This window comes from Sciurus carolinensis, chromosome 13 (assembly GCF_902686445.1).
Source record: "Sciurus carolinensis chromosome 13, mSciCar1.2, whole genome shotgun sequence".
Lineage (NCBI taxonomy): Eukaryota > Metazoa > Chordata > Mammalia > Rodentia > Sciuridae > Sciurus > Sciurus carolinensis.
The window spans coordinates 1,535,778-1,556,196 of record NC_062225.1 but is presented as its reverse complement, the minus strand read 5'-3'; the positions used below and the strand labels follow the sequence as shown (position 1 = coordinate 1,556,196).

The following is a 20,419-nucleotide window of genomic DNA, read 5'->3' as shown; positions in this document are numbered from 1 at the left end:
GGACTTAGCAACTAGCACCCTCACCAGGACAGCATCTACACCGACAGGAGGGTAAGCCCTGTCGCCTGTTTTTGGAGCTGTGCCCTGCCACAAAACCAGTCCCCGTGGACCACCGGATAGGGGCTGCATCCTCACGGGCCTCCATCCACTCCAGTGAGAGGTGATCGCTCGCAGCACTGCAGTCTTCCAGTGCTGGTGGAAGGCGATGCGAGCCAGTCGCACCACATCCAGCCGTGCTGCAGGGACGGTGCGTGTGACCTAGTGGGCCGCCTCTGTCTCACAGGCCCGTCCTGTGACAATGCCATCAATCGTGGGCGTAAGGCAGGAGTGTATTTGTCCTAATTCTGGAGGCTGTGTGTCTAGGTGCGGCGGGATGACTTCTTCTGAGGCCCCTCTAAGGTGGACTGCGTCTTCTGTCTCTGTGTTTGCACAGTTTTTATGCTTATGTGTTCTCATTGTCACTTCTTATGAGTGCACAAGTGGGTTTAATTGGATTGGGCCCCACACCAAATAACTGGATTAACTTTAATTATGTCTTTAAGAACCAAATAGTCAATGGAGTCACAGTCTGAGGCACTGGGTATTTAGAAGATCAACATGAGATTGGGGAGGGGACACAGTTCAGCTCATGACGTCCACTAGTGTCCTGCTGAAGACTGACTCTGGGAAAGGGCCTACTGAGGGAAAGGACGTGCACATGGGACCCTGAACAGCCGCAGGCAGATTGTGGTCACATTGGTGCTGCAAGAGGGACACTGCCACCAGAAACCTCTGACGGAAGCTGCTTCTCCGAAGGCAGGATCTCCTGGGTGCTGGCGTCCTTTTTCTTTTGGCTGATCTCTCATCCATCTGGCAAATACAATCACACTATTCCTTTCATTTCCAATTTCCCAGCCAATCAGCATGAGTTGCCTTTCAGTTGATCCTCTGCCATTAGGTTTGTTCTTCCCCGAGTCAGGTTCTGGGCCTGTGATGTGCCTTGTTGCGCCCCATCGTCTCCAAGCCTTTGCCCCTCCGAGGAACCTGGGTTGACAGCTGTTTCTGAGGACTTCCCATTGTTAGAGGCAGTTATGGTTCGTCGATAACTCCCAGAAAAACGCTGCGCAGACACAGGTCTCACACGAGGAACTTTTATTTTATGCAGACGATTCATGTCCGCTGGGGAAGGGAAGAAGGAAAAGAAGAAGATGGCGCAGGGTTTTCTCCTCAGATATTGGAATTTCCCGGGCTGGGAGGAACCAATCGCGGAGGAGAATTATTACAGACTGACTGATGGACCAATGACATATTAGAACTTAATGTGGGAGGCAGGAAGATTACGGCAACATAAGCCGGAAATTCCTGTAACGGGAGAGGCGGGCAGAACGCAGATTGACAGGTGGTTAGGAGACCGGGAATTCCTCTAGCGGGAGAGAAAGGTGGCTTTATACCTTACACCATAACACACAAGAAGGAGAAGCCATTGTCTCTTGAGTCAAAGCGTCCTCCTGGGACATCTTCTCGAGGTGCTGTCTTCAAAATACGGAGGGGAGGGTTTCTCCGGGCAGGAGCAGACAAGTCTTCCAGTAGCTTAGAAGGAATTCATGCAGTTCTGTCTGGGCAGTTCTCAGTTCCGATGCCCACTGCTGAGAAGCCATTTGTCACATGGAAGCCTGGGCTTCCCTACCCCGGGGAAGTTTTCAGAGGACCTGTTGCTCTTCATGGAGGCTGTGAAACACGGAAGCGCTCAGGCTCCACCACAGACAAAGCACGGGAAGGCGCCTTGCCGATAGTGTTGTTCCACCATTGCCTGCCTCACGTCAGTTTTGTTCTGAAAATGTATTATGGCCTTTTCCCCCTAGGCACACATGCCACCCAGATGCCACCCACATGCCACCCACAGGCCGATACACCATGTTGAACCTTCCCTGTCTGAACTCCAGATTCCAGTCGGAAGGCTCATGGCTGCCAGTACTCGCAGGTCCCTCCTTGCCCTCCTCTTCTTGTGCCTCCGACAGAGAAGTTCTTTGCCGCATTTCTCTGTAGCCCATGTCCATCCATGTTCTGAAAACATAGCACTCGCTGGTCCTTTACGTGCCTCTTGAGCAGCCTGTTCCATAATTCATAGACCCTTGTTAAACTTACCACGTCTTCAGAATTAACCTGTGTTTTTATTTGTAAAGGGGGGGTTGAGATTAATTCTAGCTGGTGTTTGTCCTTGATGTTAAATGGAGCCAAGTTTCCCTAGATCCTGGAATGGGAATCCTGAGATGACTCAGGTATATGAGAAAGTTCTGTTTGTTTTATGATATGCAATACATAGTCCTATATTCTATACGCATAGAATCACAAATGCTCCTTTTTTTGATTATCACTTTCCAAGTCTGATGAGAATAAGCAATGTTGCATGAGTCCATTGGTCTGCTGGAGGTATTTTGGTTTTGGAACAAAGTACAGTTCATGCGAAGGCCCAGTCCAGTTGTTAATTAGTTGTGGGGTTTTGAACACAGGATAAAACAGATACAACAACCTGGCCATTAGTTTAAAGTCAAATTGCCAATAATATTCATTTCATGTTTGAAACAATAGAGTCAAGGCTGTGGACAGATCTTAAGACATGTGTCCCCCACGGCTGGGACCCTGTTTTCCTTTGTTGGTGGTCTGATAGCTGCATTGAGAATAGACCTGTGATCACCTTCATGTGGGAAAGAGTGATCAACTTTTGGACACTTCCCTGTGCTCACTCAGGGCACTGTCTCCCTGGGTCTCTGGTGTCAGGGACCAAGAAGTTCTCATTCTGAGGACGTTCTGACCTTTACAATAAGCAGCAGCGCCCCTCCCCCACTCCTGGCTGATAATTCTGACAGTATGGCGCCTATGGCGCTGTGCCTGCTTCTCTTCTGGGACTTCACCTTCCCGCCTGCGCGAACCTCACCTTCCCGCCAGCGCGAACTTGCAGTCTATCAGGAGCCCAATAGAAGAACACAGCCAACCAGCCTGCACCTCGTCATACCCCTCATTCCCTCAGCATAAATACCCGTGAGGACAATAAAAATTTGCAGCTTGATCAGAATTCCTGTCTTGCTGTCACTCCCTGTGTCTCTTGTCCCTTCATTCCTTCTCTCTTAGGTTTGCCATCCTGCGTTGATGTCCCGCAGGTCGGGACAGTTGGCGCCCAACGTGGTTGATTGGAACCTTTGTCTGAGAAGCGAACGCGCCCTCCAGGGAAGCCTTGGCCAAGCGGGATTCGGGATCGCCTCGGTAAACGTGACCGGGAGTCAGATCCAGGAGGAGAGTGAGGCCAGCGCAAGGTGAGTGACACACGATGGGACAAGCAGTTTCGTCACATGATTTGTTTCTGATGGGTCTCGAGGAGGCCCTCAAGACTCGGGGAGCGCATGTTAAGAAAAAGGATTTAAGATCATTCTTTTCATACATAGAGGATTTATGTCCTTGGTTTCCCCTCGAGGGGTCGATTGATGGTAAAAGGTGGCTCAGAGTAGGAGACTGCCTCAAATATTATTATGAGACTTTTGGTCCTCAAAAGGTGCCTGTCACTGCCTTTTCTTATTGGAATTTAATTAATGAGATTCTTAAAAGTTCACCCTTTGACAGTGGTACTTGTAAAAATTGGGGAGCAGGCAATGCAATCCACCTCTCGCCCCCCCTCAGCATGCCCTTCGGTTAGTATTCAAATGCCCCCTACTCAGCCTTCTCAGGACCCCGGGACCCTCCCAGACCCCAGGAACCTCCCAGACCCCACCTTACCAAAAGAGTCCCCTAAAAATCCCTCTAAGATTTATCCGGTTTTAAATCCCCATGATGAGTTGACCCCAGAGGATGAGGCTACCCTGGAGGAGGCAGCAGCTCGATAACATTCTCCAGATCTGCCACCTCTTAAAAATCCACCTCCCTCTTATATATCCCCTGCCTTTTGTGCTCTGGCCCTTCAGGGACCTACTGCCCCCCCAGACATTTTTTCCCCACTTCCCTTGCCTACTCTAACCACTTTACGCGAGTCTCTCCAACATAGGCGGGAACAAATCCAACTTTTAAAAGAACTAAAAGCCCTTGATGCCAAACTTCGCTCACTGGCCTTGGGCACGGAGTTAACACAAACTGGCCCCAAACCCCTTAATACTCATAAGGTGAAGCCGCGTGGCCAGCCCGTTCCTGCCTTCCCAGTTACTCGCAGTCAAGCAGATCAGCTCGCACAGACTAAGGCAGAGGGTCTAGAAGGAGGTCAGGAAAAGGAATCAGGGGAGGAACAAGAGGTAGAACCAGAGGGAGAACAAGAGGAGGACCAGGAATCAGGGGATGAGGAGGAGCCCACCTCTGGACAGAGTGGAGCCCTTGGTTCTTATAAAAGGCTGAGCCTCCGCTTTCTTGAAAGACTTAAAAAGGCTTGTACACAGTATGGCCCCACTGCACCTTATACACTGGCCTTGCTAGAGAACCATAGTACACAATGGCTCACCCCTAATGATTGGAAATTTTTGGCCCGAGCCACCCTCAGTGCGGGTGACTTCCTGTTGTGGAACGCAGACTTTAGGGAATACTGTCGGGAAACTGCCCAAAAAAATTCAACCAAGTCTTCCTCTAAATTCTGGACCTATGTTAAACTAGTGGGTAATGCGCCATTTGATACTAACCCTAAACAGGCGTGCTTCCCTACTGCGCTCCTAGTACAGGTTCAAACTGCTGGTTTGCATGCTTGGAGACGGCTCCCTCAAAAGGGCTCAGCCACCACCTCCCTAGCAAAAATTCGTCAGGGTCCTGACGAGCCTTGCAGTGACTTTGTTGCCCGGCTTAATCTAACTGCAGAGCACTTACTTGGACCAAGTGAAAACGAGAGCTCCTTTGTAAAATATCTTGCCTTTGAAAATGCCAACCCGATATGTCAAGATGTTCTTCAGTCCCACAAAGATAAAGGGGACCTTTCTGATTTCATTAGGCTGTGTGCCGGGGTAGGAACAGCCTATGCCATGGGTCTCACCATTGGTGCCGCCTTCACCAAGGCCCTTCACCACCCTGGCCCACATACTTGCTTTACTTGCAAACAACCTGGCCATTTTGCGCGAGACTGCCCAACAGGGAGACTGGGTCAAGGACCCATATCTCCTCAAACAGGGGCTAAACCACCTCCGCTCACCCTTTGCCCTAAATGTGGTAAAGGTCGCCACTGGGCCAAGGAGTATAGATCCAAGATCAATGCCCTTGGACAGCCTATTCCCTCTAACTTTTCAGGAAACTCCTCTCGGGGTCAGCCCCTGGCCCCAACCGCCCCCAGAACAAACCCAGGGGCAATAAGGTTTGTTCCCTCTCAGACTCCCAACCCAATCCAGGCCCCCTGTCCTTCTCCACAATCACCTCCCTCCAACGCGCTACCCCAGGCAGCGCAGGATTGGACCTCTGTGCCTCCACCGATACAATATTAGACTCTATGCAAGGACCCCAAATAATACCCATGGGGTTGTAGGCCCCCCTCCACTTCATATGTGTGCTCTTATTCTTGGGAGAGCTTCTACCACCTTACAAGGTGTTCAGGTCTTCCCTGGCATCATTGATAATGATTACACTGGAGAAATTAAAATACTGGCCACAGCTATTAACGGAATAGCGGCCATCCCTGCAGGAACAAGAATTGCATAATTAATACTCCTTCCCCTCAATTCAGGAAACACTCCTGCCACCCAAAATTCACCATGAAACACAGCCTCTTTAGGTTCCTCTGATGTGTATTGGGACCAACCTATCTCCCACAAAAGACCCACTCTTACCTTATTTATTGAAGGAAAGAAATTCCAAGGGATCCTAGATACTGGTGCGGACACCACAGTTATTTCTCAAAAATATTGGCCATCAGAATGGCCCCTCACCTCATCACTAACTGACCTTAAAGGAATAGGGCAATCAAAAAACCCCTTAGTAAGCTCCAGGGCGCTCAATTGGACTGACACAAAAGATAACACAGGGAATAAAGGAACCGTTACCCCCTTCGTTGTTCCTGATCTCCCTGTCAACCTTTGGGGACGAGACATTCTAAGCCAAATGAAAGTTATTCTTGCTAGTCCTGACTCTTTAGTCACTCATCAAATGCTCCGTATGGGCTTTATCCCTGGTACAGGCCTTGGGAGGCTAGGACAAGGACAGGTTGAGCCTGTACAGCCCATACAAAAAATAGACAAATTTGGACTTGGGTATTTGGATTTTTAGTGTCGGTCCCTGACCCTCCTGTACCCCATGCAGACAAAATTATTTGGGAAACTCAAACTCCTGTGTGGGTGGATCAGTGGCCCCTTACCCAAGAAAAATTAGAGGCTGCCTCCATGTTAGTACAGGAACAGTTGACAGCCAGCCATGTGGAACCCTCAACCTCACCCTGGAACACTCCTATTTTTGTTATTAAGAAGAAATCAGGCAAATGGCACCTTTTACAGGATTTGCGCGCTATCAATAAGGTTATGCGCCCGATGGGGGCATTACAGCCAGGCATCCCTACACTGGTAGCTATTCCTAGGGACTATTATAAAATGGTCATCGACTTAAAAGATTGCTTTTTTACTATTCCTTTACATCCTGAGAACAGACCCTATTTTGCTTTCAGCCTCCCCCGCATCAATTTTCAGGGTCCTATGCAAAGATTTCAATGGAAGGTCCCTCCCCAGGGTATGGCTAACAGCCCTAGTCTTTGCCAAAAATATGTTGCTCAAGCAGTAGACCCTGTGAGAGAGCAGTGGCCACAAGTTTATATATTACATTATATGGATGATTTGTTAATCGCTGCACCTAATACCTATGATCTTAACAATTGTTATTTGGATCTCTATAAAGCCCTTACTGCCTTGGGACTTCAGATAGCCCCTGATAAGGTTCAGACACAGGACCCCTACACCTACTTGGGCCTCAAACTTCAAACTAATCAAATTCAAATCCCTAATATACAATTGCGTGTGGACCATCTCCACACCCTTAATGATTTCCAAAAATTACTAGGGGATATCCAATGGCTAAGACCATATTTAAAACTACCCACCTATGTGCTTTTGCCTCTTAATGATATTTTAAGGGGAGATTCTGACCCTTCTTCTCCTCGAGAGCTTACTCCTGAGGCGCGGCAAGCATTAATTCAAGTCACAGAAGCCATTGCTCAACAATTTGTTACACAGATATCTTATAACCTGCCTTTGGTTTTGGTTATATTACACACCTCTCATACACCCATGGGACTATTCTGGCAGTGGGATCCATATTTTAAAAATAAAGGTTGCCCCTTGCTTTGGGTTCATTTGCCCGCCACATCCTTTAAAGTTATTGCTGTCTATCCTGCTCAGGTAGCTTCTATCATATCCAGACAATTGATCTCTGATGTACAGATACTCTCAAGCACCATACAAGATCTTCAAGATCAGGTGGATTCCTTAGCAGAAGTGGTCCTACAAAATAGGAGAGGTTTAGACCTTCTAACTGCCGAACAGGGAGGCATTTGTCTGACTTTGCAGGAAAAATGCTGTTTCTATACCAACAAGTCAGGAATTGTTAAGGACAAGATCAAACAGCTGCAGGAAGACTTAGAAAAACGCCGACGAGCACTGGCTGATAATCCACTATGGACTGGATTCAGTGGACTCCTTCCCTATCTCCTTCCCTTCCTAGGTCCCCTCCTTTGCTTGCTGCTTATTGTATCTATAGGTCCTTTGATATTCAACAAGATCATGGATTTTCTTAGAGCTCATATTGAGGCTATACAGGCGAAACCTATTCAGGTTCATTACCATCGACTGGAGATGATGGATCGCGATGGTGATCTTAAAAGACCATCACCCCTGTGAGCTGAACTGGACAGCCAATGACAGGTAGGATTCGTGAGAGCTCATACCAACCTAAGACAGGAAATGAGGGCTAGAGCCTCATTATCCAATGACGGGTAAGGATGTTGCTCTGCCACGGACAACCTAAGACAGGCGCAGTTCCCGAGGGATTGTCACTCCAGCGCTGTACCTGTTCGGGCAAGCCGCGCCCCCGCCTCGCCACATAGCCTCTATCACCCCTTTAAAATATGGCTCTCAGAATATGGTCAATAATTTTATACAAGAAAGGGGGAAATGTCAGGGACCAAGAAGTTCTCATTCTGAGGACGTTCTGACTTTTACAATAAGCAGCAGCACCCCCCCCCCCACTCCTGGCTGATAATTCTGACAATATGGCACCTATGGCGCCGTGCCTGCTTCTCTTCCGGGACTTCACCTTCCCGCCGGCCCGAACCTCACCTTCCCGCCAGCGCGAACTTGCAGTCTATCAGGAGCCCAATAGAAGAACACAGCCAACCAGCCTGCACCTCGTCATACCCCTCATTCCCTCAGCATAAATACCCGTGAGGACAATAAAAATTTGCCGCTTGATTAGAATTCCTGTCTTGCTGTCACTCCCTGCGTCTCTTGTCCCTTCATTCCTTCTCTCTTAGGTTCGCCGTCCTCGTTGATGTCCTGCGGGTCGGGACACTCTGGGTCTGAGGAGAAATATTATTAAGGAACTGTATCCCTCACCTGTAGCATCAAAAACAGGAGACCCAGTTCTTTCCCTTCCCGAGTTCAGTGGATCCACAGCTGTCAAATCTGCAATGAGTTTGCAGCAAACTAAGATATGCTGGAGGCTTTAAATCCAGTGAGTTTTGGGGTAGAGTTCCACAACTGCATACACATCATTAGTAATTTTATATGGGTCATATTGACATAGGACAGATGAGGCTGAACACCTGAGGAATTTGCAGGAAGTAGGTTTATCTAAGCTGCAGTGATTCAGAGGAGCTAACTCGAAAAAAATCTCTCTGATCCCAGGTCGGCAAATTGTTTCAGATTTATTCTTAGTGGATGTTTACATAACAGTGGGTGGTTAATAGCAGTTACTCTTTGTCCCTTATTTTTAGAATAGATAGAGGTTTCAAAAGTTTTTACCAATTATTTCTGTTTACCAAGGAAAACAAATAGTTTTGTACAGCAAGCTGTCTTGAGACAGAATCTTTTACACAATTTGTCTGCAAACTTGGTCTTTGTCCCCAATGCCAATCCAATAACAAAGACATGTTTTGAGAAAAAGGAAAAAATAAAATAAAAAAAGGTTTATTGCTTTACTAGCAAAGAAGAAACACAGAAGACTCCTGCCCAAAGGCTGTGATGCTACCCATCAGCAAGAACAGGGGGCTTTTAAATGGTGATTCAGAGAAAATGAAATTAGGGAGAAGAGATCAGGAAGGAGATCAGGGAAAAGAAGATCAGGGAGGAGAAGTTTAGGGGAAAGAAGACCAGGGAGAAGGTCAGGGAAAAGGTTGACAGAAAGAAAAAACATGTAAATTTCAGTGACAAGAGATATAGTCAAAGTATCAAGTGAACTCCTGTTACACTGGCATTTATAAGAGGAAGCTTCAAACCAGTGAGCTCTCTGCAAAAAATAAAACAAAAATCCTGCTGATGATCTTTTAAGCATGTAGCTTAAATATGATAAATAAATATAATGATATATTTCAGATAATATTCTGTATATATTGGTTGGTATTATTACCAACAATTTCACCTCTTCCTTTTTTGAGTGTATATATTAGAATGTTTTAAATCATCCTTGGGCCTCACGTATTAGTTCATTGGACATTGGTGCCTTTAAGGGAATGCTTCCCAGTTCAAAGTCCAATCCGTGGTCTCACAGGAGGAGAGCGCAGGGAAGTTAAAGGACATGCTAATCGTCGCTGTATCCTCTCCATTCGTGAGTACTACGCAGACGTGAACAATCCCCGCGCTGGGATCGCCTGACAGTGCTCTCCGGGCGGTGCTCCATCACCCCCCGGAGGAAGCGCCGCCTTAGGTCAGCGGTAGGAGGCTCTCCTGTCCACTCGCAGACCTCAAGGCAGAGAGTAAAAGCTGCAGCCGAGAGCCTGCCATTCCGGGCTCGCCGACCCCGGGCTGGAGGTCATCTGCCGTCACTCAGGGAGGAGGCTTGCGGGCTCAGACTCGGGGCGGGTCCGAGGCCCCGCGCCACCCGCGCCCTCGGTGCGCACGTCCAATCCTGGGCTCCGGGCGAGGGGCGGGCCCGGGCCCTTCCCTTCCCGCCGCCATTCCTGCGCCCGACTCGGGCTTCTCTCGGCCCCGCAGTCCGCGCTGCTCCGCCTGCAGGTGCCAACGGCCCCCGGGAGCCAGGAGATGGTGAGTCTGCCGGCGCCTGGAGCTGCACCCGCAGGCAGGCTCTGGGGCCGAGAGCTGCCGGGGGTGGCCGCGCCCCTGGGCGCAGCGGCCGCGGGCGGGGAGCGAGCCGGCGGGGCCCCGAGCAGCGCCTTCCAGAGCGGCGGCCAGCGGAGTCGCCTCTGCAGGGGCGTTTCCTGCGGAGAGGAGAGCGCCGTGGCCTCGCGAGCCGCGCCCTCCTGGGCTCGCGAGCCGCTGGCCGCTGCTGCTTCCTGACCTTCCTTCCGCGAGGGCCTCACCACCCGCCTCAGCCCGGGACGGAGGCCGGGCAGGGAGGCCCACGCCCGGGACTCTGCGCGAGCGGTGCCTTCGGGCTGCGGCGGCCCAGAGGGGCCGCCCGGGACCCGGGTGGGGAGATTCTTCGAGGTCGTAGTCAGTGGGGTTCCATGGCAGTTACTCCTTGTCCCGAATTTTTAGGATTCACAGAGGCGTCACAGGTTTTTACCAAGGAAAATGGAACTAATCACCTCGGTACAGCGCGCTCCCTGCCGCAGCCTTCACGCCATTTTTCTGCGAACCTGGCTTTCACAAGAAAAAGGGGGCTCAACCCGCAGTGAGCGCCCTGCAGAAAATAAATTTTTTAAAAATCCTGCCGACAAGAAGCTTAATTATCGGAGTGGTCCTCTCGTGGCTACAGCAGTACTTCTATTTTCATTTTGAGACAGGGTCTAGCTAAGTTGCTGAGACTGGCCTTGATGTGGCTGGATTTATACAGACTTTTCTGTGGAACTCAACAATCCAAATTTTACATACATGTGGATTGATCAATGTGCTTTGTTTATCCTGTGATCCCTTGATCATTATGGTAATATTATAGTTCCACATATACACTGCCCGGCAATGATAGCTAGGTCTTTTGCTCATAATTAAAAGGTTTCTGGGCTAAATGAACAAAAATTTATTTTATATAAATTTTTTATATATATTTTAGAAACTTATGCTTTGCTTTCTTCTTCCTTTAAAAGTAAAGCATGCTGGATTTTTTTTTTTTTAAATTAGGGCACTATAGTTGTGCATAATGTTGGGTTCATTTTGACCTAATCATACAAGCATGGAATATAATTTGCTCCACTTCAGTCCGCAGTGCTTCCCCTTTCCCTCCCCTTCCTCCCCATTCCCCTTCCTCTCCTGGTCTTCCTTCTGTTTTTTATATATTTTTAAACTACTGCCTTATAGATAAATCTAAAGGTGAAATATATATATGTGAATGTGATATATGTCCATATACATATATGTGACACATTCATATATAATAGCACTTTTGATGGGCTCATGTTATAGATTGGTTTTCTTAATGATGAGTTTTGGCATCTGCACATGTGTAATTGAGTCTTTTATGTAGTTCTGTGTATTTTATTTTCTCCTAAATTCTGTTCTGCACATTTCTTTTTAAAAACGTGTTCAGGTGTGAAATACAACATCCATGTGACTCCATATGAAACTTATGTGGTGTACAGTTGTGTCTGTCCTCGCCTTGTCAAAATGTCTTCGGCTAAGATTCCCCCACGTAGACTTTCTGTCACTGGGTTCTCATTTCCTCCCCTGATACTTTCCTGGTCCTCTGTTTCAGAACTGCCTGGCCTGAAGATCCCACGGCTGGCATGTCTGAGTTCTCTTGCAGTGTCTTGTGGATATGAGTGCCTGGGTCTCACCCTGTTAGGGAGCAGTCTGAATGCAGGGTGTGTAGTCTCTTGGAGCAGCTGAGTGCCCTGCAGCAGGAAGGAGTCTCCTGGTGTACCTTTTATCCAGAAGACACTCACCTCTCTCCTTACCTTGGCTCTTGTGAACATTGCTACAACGAAGAGGAGAATGAAGTCATTTATTTACCATCATGGCTCAGTGGTGAAGCACCCCTTGGTTCAATCCCTGGTACAAAATAACAACACCACACCTAACCCAACTCGGGATCTGTGCTCTTTAACCCTTTTTCTTCAGTCCTGGTGGGGACTACTGCCCACGGAAGTGCCTGCACACCCGTGCAAAGCCACTCCTCCGTGATCTAAGGACATATGCATGGTTAGCGTTTCTCCCAACATTGGGGGTTTGGGGTATATTCCGTTGAATGCAATGGGTTAAAGTTGGGACACTCAGTGCTTGGTCAGATTCCTTCGGGAAGGAGTTGGTAGGCCCCATCCCTCTGAGGGGGCCTGGGGAGCGGGCCAGGAAGTGCTGCGCTCCGCTTGGGCTTCCCTGGGGGACTCTTCAGTGCTGGCTACACGGAAGCTCAGCTCTTAGCAACAGCAGTTTGCAGAGTTTGCTGGCAAATCCCTTCGAGGGATCAACTGGACCCTGGAGGTTTAACTTCCTCTGTCCTGGTCCCAGCGAATGGAGCCCAGGGATTGTCATGGCCATAGAAAACCACCACCTTGTCCTCTGGTCTTGATACTTGTGTATATCTAGTCCCTTCCTCTGTGTGCATCAGATAAATTCAGATCCGAACTACATTCAGTTTAGTTAGATATGCCATATTTGTGACCCAGTCTTCTTTACTCAGGGTGACACTGGATTTGGGGTATTCTGCCCCAACTATAAGCACATTGCTCAAGGCAGGACTCATGCCCAAGTCACCCCAACTTTTCCTACTCATCTGAGGGTAGATATTTTCTCAGTTGCCCATTGTATATAAATCTCTCAACTCATTTATGAGTCTAAGAGGGTCTCAAAACAGGAGCAGGTGTTTGGTGTATCATGAAGGGAGAGCCAGAGCCCCCTATTCTGCTCTGTTTGGAATATCAGCCCCCTTAACTTCTGCTTCTTGGGGAGTACTGTGCTGTAACCTCAGGGCCACACCCAAGCTGCACACGCTGCCTCCAGTTCTAACATCTACCTTTGGGTTGCGTTCTATCATTCATTCACATTAAATACCTATCTTGATATGGCTGGATGTATGTGGGCCCTTTTTTTGCACTTAATACAAATGGTTTCTATATATGTATGGATTTATCTATGGAATTTTCTGTATTGTTATTCCTGGGTCTTTATTATTTTAATATTATAGTTTAATAATACACAGTAGTGTCAAGTAATGATAGCTGCTGTTTTGCTCTTATAGTTCAGAGATTTCATAGCTAATTTCACATATAGTTATCCTTCCAGAAGAATTTTAGAACTTCTTGCTTTGATCCCTTCTTCAATTAAATATAAAGCATTCTGAAAATTTTTAAATAGCTTTTATTTTTTAAAAGGTAATGTGTGCATTACAAGCAAAGAACTAAGTCATCTAGTCCCAGCAGCTCGGTTGGATGTGTCCCTCCAGGTTATGCATAAACATACAAAATATTCCATTTTGTGTGATTGAGATGGTTGTGTGTATTATGCTATTTAAAAAAGGAAATGTGTAGAATTTGAGAAAATAAAATATATAGAAGTATATAAAAGATTCAGTTACATACCACATGTGTGGATGACAAAACTCATGAAGAGGATCATTTATCCCAAGTTAATCTAGAATAATATATCTTTTATATACTTCTGTATGTTTTATTTTCTCAAATTCTATACATTTCTCTTTAAAACATGTATATGGATTAAATACAACATTCCTATGACATTTATAGAAAACTTAAATGTTGTTTTATACTAGTTTAAAAATTGGATGTATGGCTGGGGAGATAGCTCAGTTGGTAGAGTGCTCGCCTCGCAAGCACAAGGCCCTGGGTTCAAACCTCAGCACCGCCAAAAAACATAAATAAATAAATAAAAATTGGATGTCATATGACAAAGCTTGTGTGCTCCTGGAAATGATGGTTTCCCACAGTTTCTTATTCCTCTCTTTGGGTACATGCTCCTTGGCCACGCCCCTGGGCTTCAGCTCTTTGGGACAATACATTTATACCCTTCTGTGTCATTAGGGTTCACCTGTGTTGCCATTTCTAGGAGTCTCTTTTCTGGTGGGGGAGTATCAAGTATCTTCAGTGGAAAAACCATTTGCACAAATAGATAATAACAACTTAAACTCCATCTTCACTTCATGAGAATTCATTTATTCCATATGTTCATCAATACTGTTTAATTTCATGCATGTGATGTGATTTTGTTTTACATTTCTCTTAATTTCCAAAAAGGTTGAGTCTTTTATGATTATTGAGCACTTAGATGTAATGTGACTGTTGAAGTCTCTTGCCTGTTTTTCTTCTGGGGTTCCTCTTTGATTCTTTCTTTCTATAAGTCTTTGATTATATGTGAGGCAATCAGTTTCTTTGACTCCGCACTTCTCCTTGCACCATTTAATGGTATCCCTTAGTAGAATTTTTATTTTAATAATGTATAATTTATAAAACTTTAAAAATACTGTTTAACTTCAAAAAGAAATAACTCTTTTTCTCGTTCCTTTCCCCTTCTTTTGTGATACTGGAGAATGAAACCAAGACATCCTATCACTTAGTTACATCCTCGGCCCTTGTTAAAATTTTATTTTGAGACTGTGCTGCTCAGTGCTGGGGCTGGCCTCACAGTTGTGATCCTCCTGCCTTAGCCTCCAGAGCACCTGAGACTACAGGTGTGCTCCACCACTTGTGACCCAGCCCACCCTTTCTTACATTGACTTTCCAGTGCTTTACATTTTCTTTTTATTTCAGTACTTATTGCACCTGAAATTGAGTTCTCATGTGGTGTGAGTGAGGGCACCACACTATCTTGCAACCCTCCAGGGATGATCCTGACATGAATTTCCTGATAACCCTTGGTTTAGTTTTGGAAATTGCCGGATTTCTTTCCTGTTACTATCTTTTACTAGATGGAGAACATGTACGCTTGCTGGCCAGTGTTTCTGTCATCTCTTGTGCTTGGTATCGTGTGCTTGTGGCAACTTGTGTTCTTGTCTTCTCAGGTTCTGACTTACAGGGACTAGAGTTTGGCTGAGATTCTCATCAATATCTTCAACTTTGTCAAACACAGGGGCGTTGCAACCTGCCTTTGTCTCCTTCTGTGTCCGTTTTGTGTTTTTTCCAAATGAGATGTAAGATAGAAATGTTTTTAAAGGGGATTGCATTTTTGATTTTCATATTACAGGTTGGCTCAGGAACTAGCTCCCTGTTTACAGGTAAAAGACAAAGGCCACAAAAAGAGGGAATGGCTATGGATACCTTAGGAAGTGAACTCCAAGTACTGACACCCGCCAATTAGTCAGTGTTTAAAGGTTTTCCATAGAGTACACAAATAATCGTTTGAAAGAGACATGGGATCAAGGGCTCTGAGGTGGGGAGAGGAGGTGTTTCATAGTATGGAGAAGAGGCCTCTGAGGAAATCCATGCTGAGCCACCTGAGTGTGAAGAATCAGTCCCTGAGGGTTCAACGTAGGATCACAGAAGAGATGAGTGGACACAGCGCAGTGGACACAGTGTTTTAAAAAGCCGATCCTCGGGCTGGGAATGTAGCTCAGTTGGTAGCGTGCTTGCCTTGGGTGCATAAGGCCCTGGGTTCAGTCCCCAGCACCACTGAAAAAAAAAAGGATGATCCTTGTCAGAACTTGGTCCCACCCACACACCCTGGCTTTTCACCCAAGCCCACGGCAGCTCTGCTCAGTTCCGACCTTGGCTGTTGAGAATGTCAGTGTGGGCGGTGCCCTGGAGCCTGTGGGCCTGGAGACTGCTGGCCTGGTTCCTGGCGGAAACCAGCAAAGAGCGTCAGTTCAGGGCCACCTCCACCTGCCTCTGACACCCACACAGCTAAGGATTTCATTGATGGATGAAGGGAACTTGAGGGTTGAGGACAAATAACGGAACTCTGAAAGTATAAGTTTGCAGAAAGCTAATGAATCGCACATCTCCTATCACCCTACTCTTTATTTCCTTATTTGTACAGGAGTAGTTTTTCTGCGTAATAGAATCTACTGAAGACTCCCACATTTGTTTAGTGAGCGACTGGTTCAAAGATAATTAGCATATCGTTATCTTTTATCATCACATTTACAGTAAAATAGGTACGTGATTTATTTTTCATACTTTAGATTACTTCTTTTCAGTTGGATAAAATCAGGCCAGGAGCATAGTTTCCTAATTTATTTTATTCTTTGTTTCTTTTTTTGTTGTTGTTGTGTAAATTTAAGTTATGTAATAGTATGTTCAGTAATACATACAGAGATAAAATTAAATAACATAGGTAAGCAATTTCATATACGCCTCAGAGTACACAAGGGTGTGTTATTATCCAGCCATAAACCAAGATGAGATCTGTAACATTCAGCCAGACAGATGGAACTGGATGATGTAATGCTAACTGACAAAAGCCATAAAGAAAAGTATCACATGACATGTCTCATATATGGCAGCTAAAATAAAATCGATGTGAAAGTAGAGTATCGAGTCTGGCTGGGACGTGTCCTGGGGCACCAAGAGTGGAAGAAGCGTGGTTGGACGTGATCAGTACATGCACACGCGTATGTGAAAACATCACACCAAATCTCATTAATGTGCATCGTGGATCTGTGGGGTAAAGTCCACCATGTCTCATCATCGTCCATCCTGCAGTGAGAACACCTAAGATCCTAGTCTCCGTGGCATTTCCTGCATCTGATGCAGTATGATTGACTGTTGTCCTCTGGTGACAAACATTCTTCATCAGTCAACTTTTTTTTTTTTCCAGATTCTATACACAGAGTATGCGATGCAGCAGATACAGCTCCTGCTGCGTCTGATCATTTCACTTACCATGAAGTCCTCCCTGTTATTTTAAATGGCAACATATTTTTCTTTTGTTACTGGGGTTTGAGCCTAGGGTTGCTTTGCTACTGAATGTATCCTCAGTCATTTTTATTTTTTTCCTTTAAGGTAGCATCTTGCTGAATTGCTGAGGCTGACCTTGAACTTTTGTCACCACTTCCACTTCTTTATGAAAGCTGAATGATAAGCCAGGTGTGGCGGCACATGCCTGTAACCCCAGGTACTCAGAGACTGAGGCAGGAGGATCACAAGTTTGAAGCCAGCCTCAGCATTATAGTGAGACCCTCTGCATCTTATAAAGACCCTGTCTCTAAATAATCTTAAAAAAAGGAAAAATATATATGTGTGTGTTTCTATATGTCACAGAAAAGCTGAGAGCGGTCACCTGACACTGGGATGTTGAGCATCTTGGTACCTCCTTTCCATTCACCCTCCCTAGGCACAGTTGCCATATTAGAATATCTGTTGTACCCGACCGCCGAGTATCCAGTTATCTGCTGACCATTGTCCATGAACTTGCCTCTGTCAGTGAAGAGGCCAGTCTGACTCAGTGAGAGGCCACTGCAGCAGATGCCACTTGCTGAAGAATCTCCAGGTCTCTGAGCTGTCATGCCGTATTAGCCCATTACCATCCGCAGCAACAGGGTGTCTTGATTTAAGGTGGCCTGGGTGCTCTTGAGGTTGACACTTGGGAGTGTCTTGATTTAAGATGGCCTGGGTCCTTTTGAGGTTGACACTTGGGGTGTCTTGATTTAAGGTGGCCTGGGTGCTCTTGAGGTTGACACTGGGGTGTCTTGATTTAAGGTGACCTGGTTCCTCTTGAGGTTGACACTTGGAGTGTCTTGACTTAAGGTGGCCTGGTTCCTCTTGAGGTTGACACTTGGAGTGTCTTGATTTAAGGTGACCTGGTTCCTCTTGAGGTTGAACTTGGAGAGTCTTGATTTAAGGTGGCCTGGGTCCTCTTGAGGTTGACACTTGGAGTGTCTTGATTTAAGGTGGCCTGGGTGCTCTTGAGGTTGACTTTGGGGTGTCTTGATTTAAGGTGGCCTGGTTCCTCTTGAGTTTGAACTTGGAGAGTCTTGATTTAAGGTGGCCTGGGTGCTCTTGAGGTTGACATTTGGGGTGCCTTGATTTAAGGTGACCTGGGTGCTCTTGAGGTTGACACTGGGGTGCCTTGATTTAAGGTGACCTGGGTGCTCTTGAGGTTGACACTGGGGTGTCTTGATTTAAGGTGGCCTGGGTGCTCTTGAGGTTGACATTTGGGGTGCCTTGATTTAAGGTGGCCTGGGTGCTCTTGAGGTTGACACTGGGGTGTCTTGATTTAAGGTGGCCTGGGTGCTCTTGAGGTTGACACTTGGATCATCTAACAGGATGGCCTGGGACCTCCCTACCCCCAGCACTCAGCTGACACCCATCCTTCTGTTTGAGCAGCACCAGGACTTGATGAGGAACATGCAGAGAAGTGGGTTGTCCTAGAGCCGGTTTCTCAACCTCTTGTAGCAAGTCACAAGGGGCAGTCAAGACACGAAGGCAGGAGGACCCTCCTTTTACTGTGTGGTCAAGCTGTTTTCACAAATGGGCTACTGACCAGTGTCCCCAGTGTCCATATGAGAACTTCAAGGGCTGCACCTTCTTTCTCCTTCATATACAGTCATAATGCTTTTGTGGGTCCGGCAGGCCTAGGGCAGGGGCTGTCTTGAGGCTTTGTCCACCTCTCAAAGGCTGCTTGGCTTGCTGGTGTACAAATGCTTGATTTCTGTTCCTTTTAGGGCTTCATACAGACATTTAGCTATTAGTCTAAAATTAGGAACCCAAATATGACAGAACCATGACATTCCCAGGAACACACATAACTGCCTCTGGTCCTGAGTTCTTGATACAGCCTGCTTTGAATCCCACATCAAAATTCAGGTTCATTGGCTAATCTGGAATTCCAGATATGTGACTTTTTTTGTAAAACTGGGTCTTTCTACTAGACGCCTCATGTCCACCTGAGGTGGGGTGCTTTAGTGCAGCAGTAGTATTTGAAAGGTGGGTTCTTGACTGGGCTTGACTCTAAGCAGGTCAACCACATATTGCAAAGGAGTCATTCTTCCAGCTGTGACCCTCGCAGCTGACACTTTGTTAGATGCTCATTTGACAAAATAGAAGAGATTTTAACTCCCTGAGGTAAGACAGTCTGGCAATACTGGAGGGTTTATTTTTGTATTGAAATACTGTCACTCAAAAGTGAATCATAATTTGGAATTCCCTTTCAGTGGGATGCAAAGAATTCACATTTAAATGTAGCACTTTGAACCAGCCATGGTTGCCTGGCATTGCAGTTAGCAGGGTGTACGGATTAGGTCCTGGGGCTGAATGTCCTACTCAATGTGAGTTACAGCTCTTAGGTCTTGTGGCACAAGTTACTCATCGGTGTGAGTTTACTTGTTTTGTTTTTTACAAGCAGGGCTGGAGTACTGCAGGGTGTTTGGTGAAGCCAGTCCCACCCATGTTTTAAGCGTGTCCACAGGAGGCTGGATCCCTACCAGCGCTTCTCCTAAGGGTGCTGCTTCCTGCTGGGCAGGTGAGCCCCTCCTTAAACAGCATCCTGTTGGTGGTGACATCGATCGTCCTCCTCATGGTCCTTTGGTCCTCACAGCCTTTCTCACCTTTTGGCTGACCTCCAGCACAGCAGGCTGTTGCCCTTCCTGGATGACAAGTGGAGACTGGGTCAGGACACGTCTGGTGGCACTTGCAGGTGGATTATGGGTTTTTGGGTGAGAGGGTGTCTGAGTTCTTAGCTCACACAGCAGACCTCGTCCAGGAGATGCTGGACAACCTGCGTGTACAAAGCCCTGCCTCAGCCTGCGTTTCCCAGGTCGCATTCTAGGGGTGGGGGCACAGGATGTGGTGAGCCTGACTGGTCCTGTCACCACTGTCACCAGGTCACGGGCTTCAGGTGAGTCCCCGCTGTCAGTTGTGCCCAGGGCTCCTGCTGGGCCTGTTCTTACTGTGGGCATGTTTTCCATGGAGGGAGACCCTGCCCATGCTGTCTCTGGGCTCCCTTGATGACCTCTTCATGGGGACTGCCAACACAACAGGAGCTGGCTTCTGTTCTTCCAGGCAGGACCTTAAAGACGATATCAGTGAGCTGTGAGGGTGTATGTCAGCTTGCCCCTCCACCCACTGAAGCTTTTTCTCTATGGCCGGGGTACTCTGTCCAATGAAGGTCACGTTGACAGTACAGAGTTTTGTTTTTTTTTAACCAGGGATTGAACCCAGGGTCCCTTAAACATTGAGCCACATTTCCATCCCTTTTTATATTTTTGAGGCAGGGTCTCCCTATGATATATAGAGCCTCACTAAGTTCCTTAGGCTAAGGCTGACCTCAAACTTGTAATCCTCCTGCCTCAGCCTCCCAAGTCACTGGGATTACAAGCATGCACAACCACACCTAGTCTATACAGAGATTTTTAGGGACCTCCTTCTGTAGAAATCATCAGGGCCAAGTAGCAGGTGCCTGCATACATGGGGACTTCAGAGGGCCATTGTACCTGCTGAGCTCTGTGA

General features: G+C 46.9%; 1 protein-coding gene across 1 annotated transcript in view; it reads left to right on the top strand.

Moving 5' to 3' along the window:
- Positions 1-9,690: 9,690 nt before the first annotated feature.
- The window catches only part of LOC124963632 (zinc finger protein 519-like), a 37,843-nt gene continuing 27,114 nt past the window's right edge, over positions 9,691-20,419 (top strand). Inside the window, exon 1 of the mRNA XM_047523425.1 lies at positions 9,691-10,172. Within this exon, the coding sequence (XP_047379381.1) occupies positions 10,170-10,172 (3 nt within the window). The 5' untranslated portion in view covers positions 9,691-10,169. The remainder of the gene's footprint in view (positions 10,173-20,419) is intronic.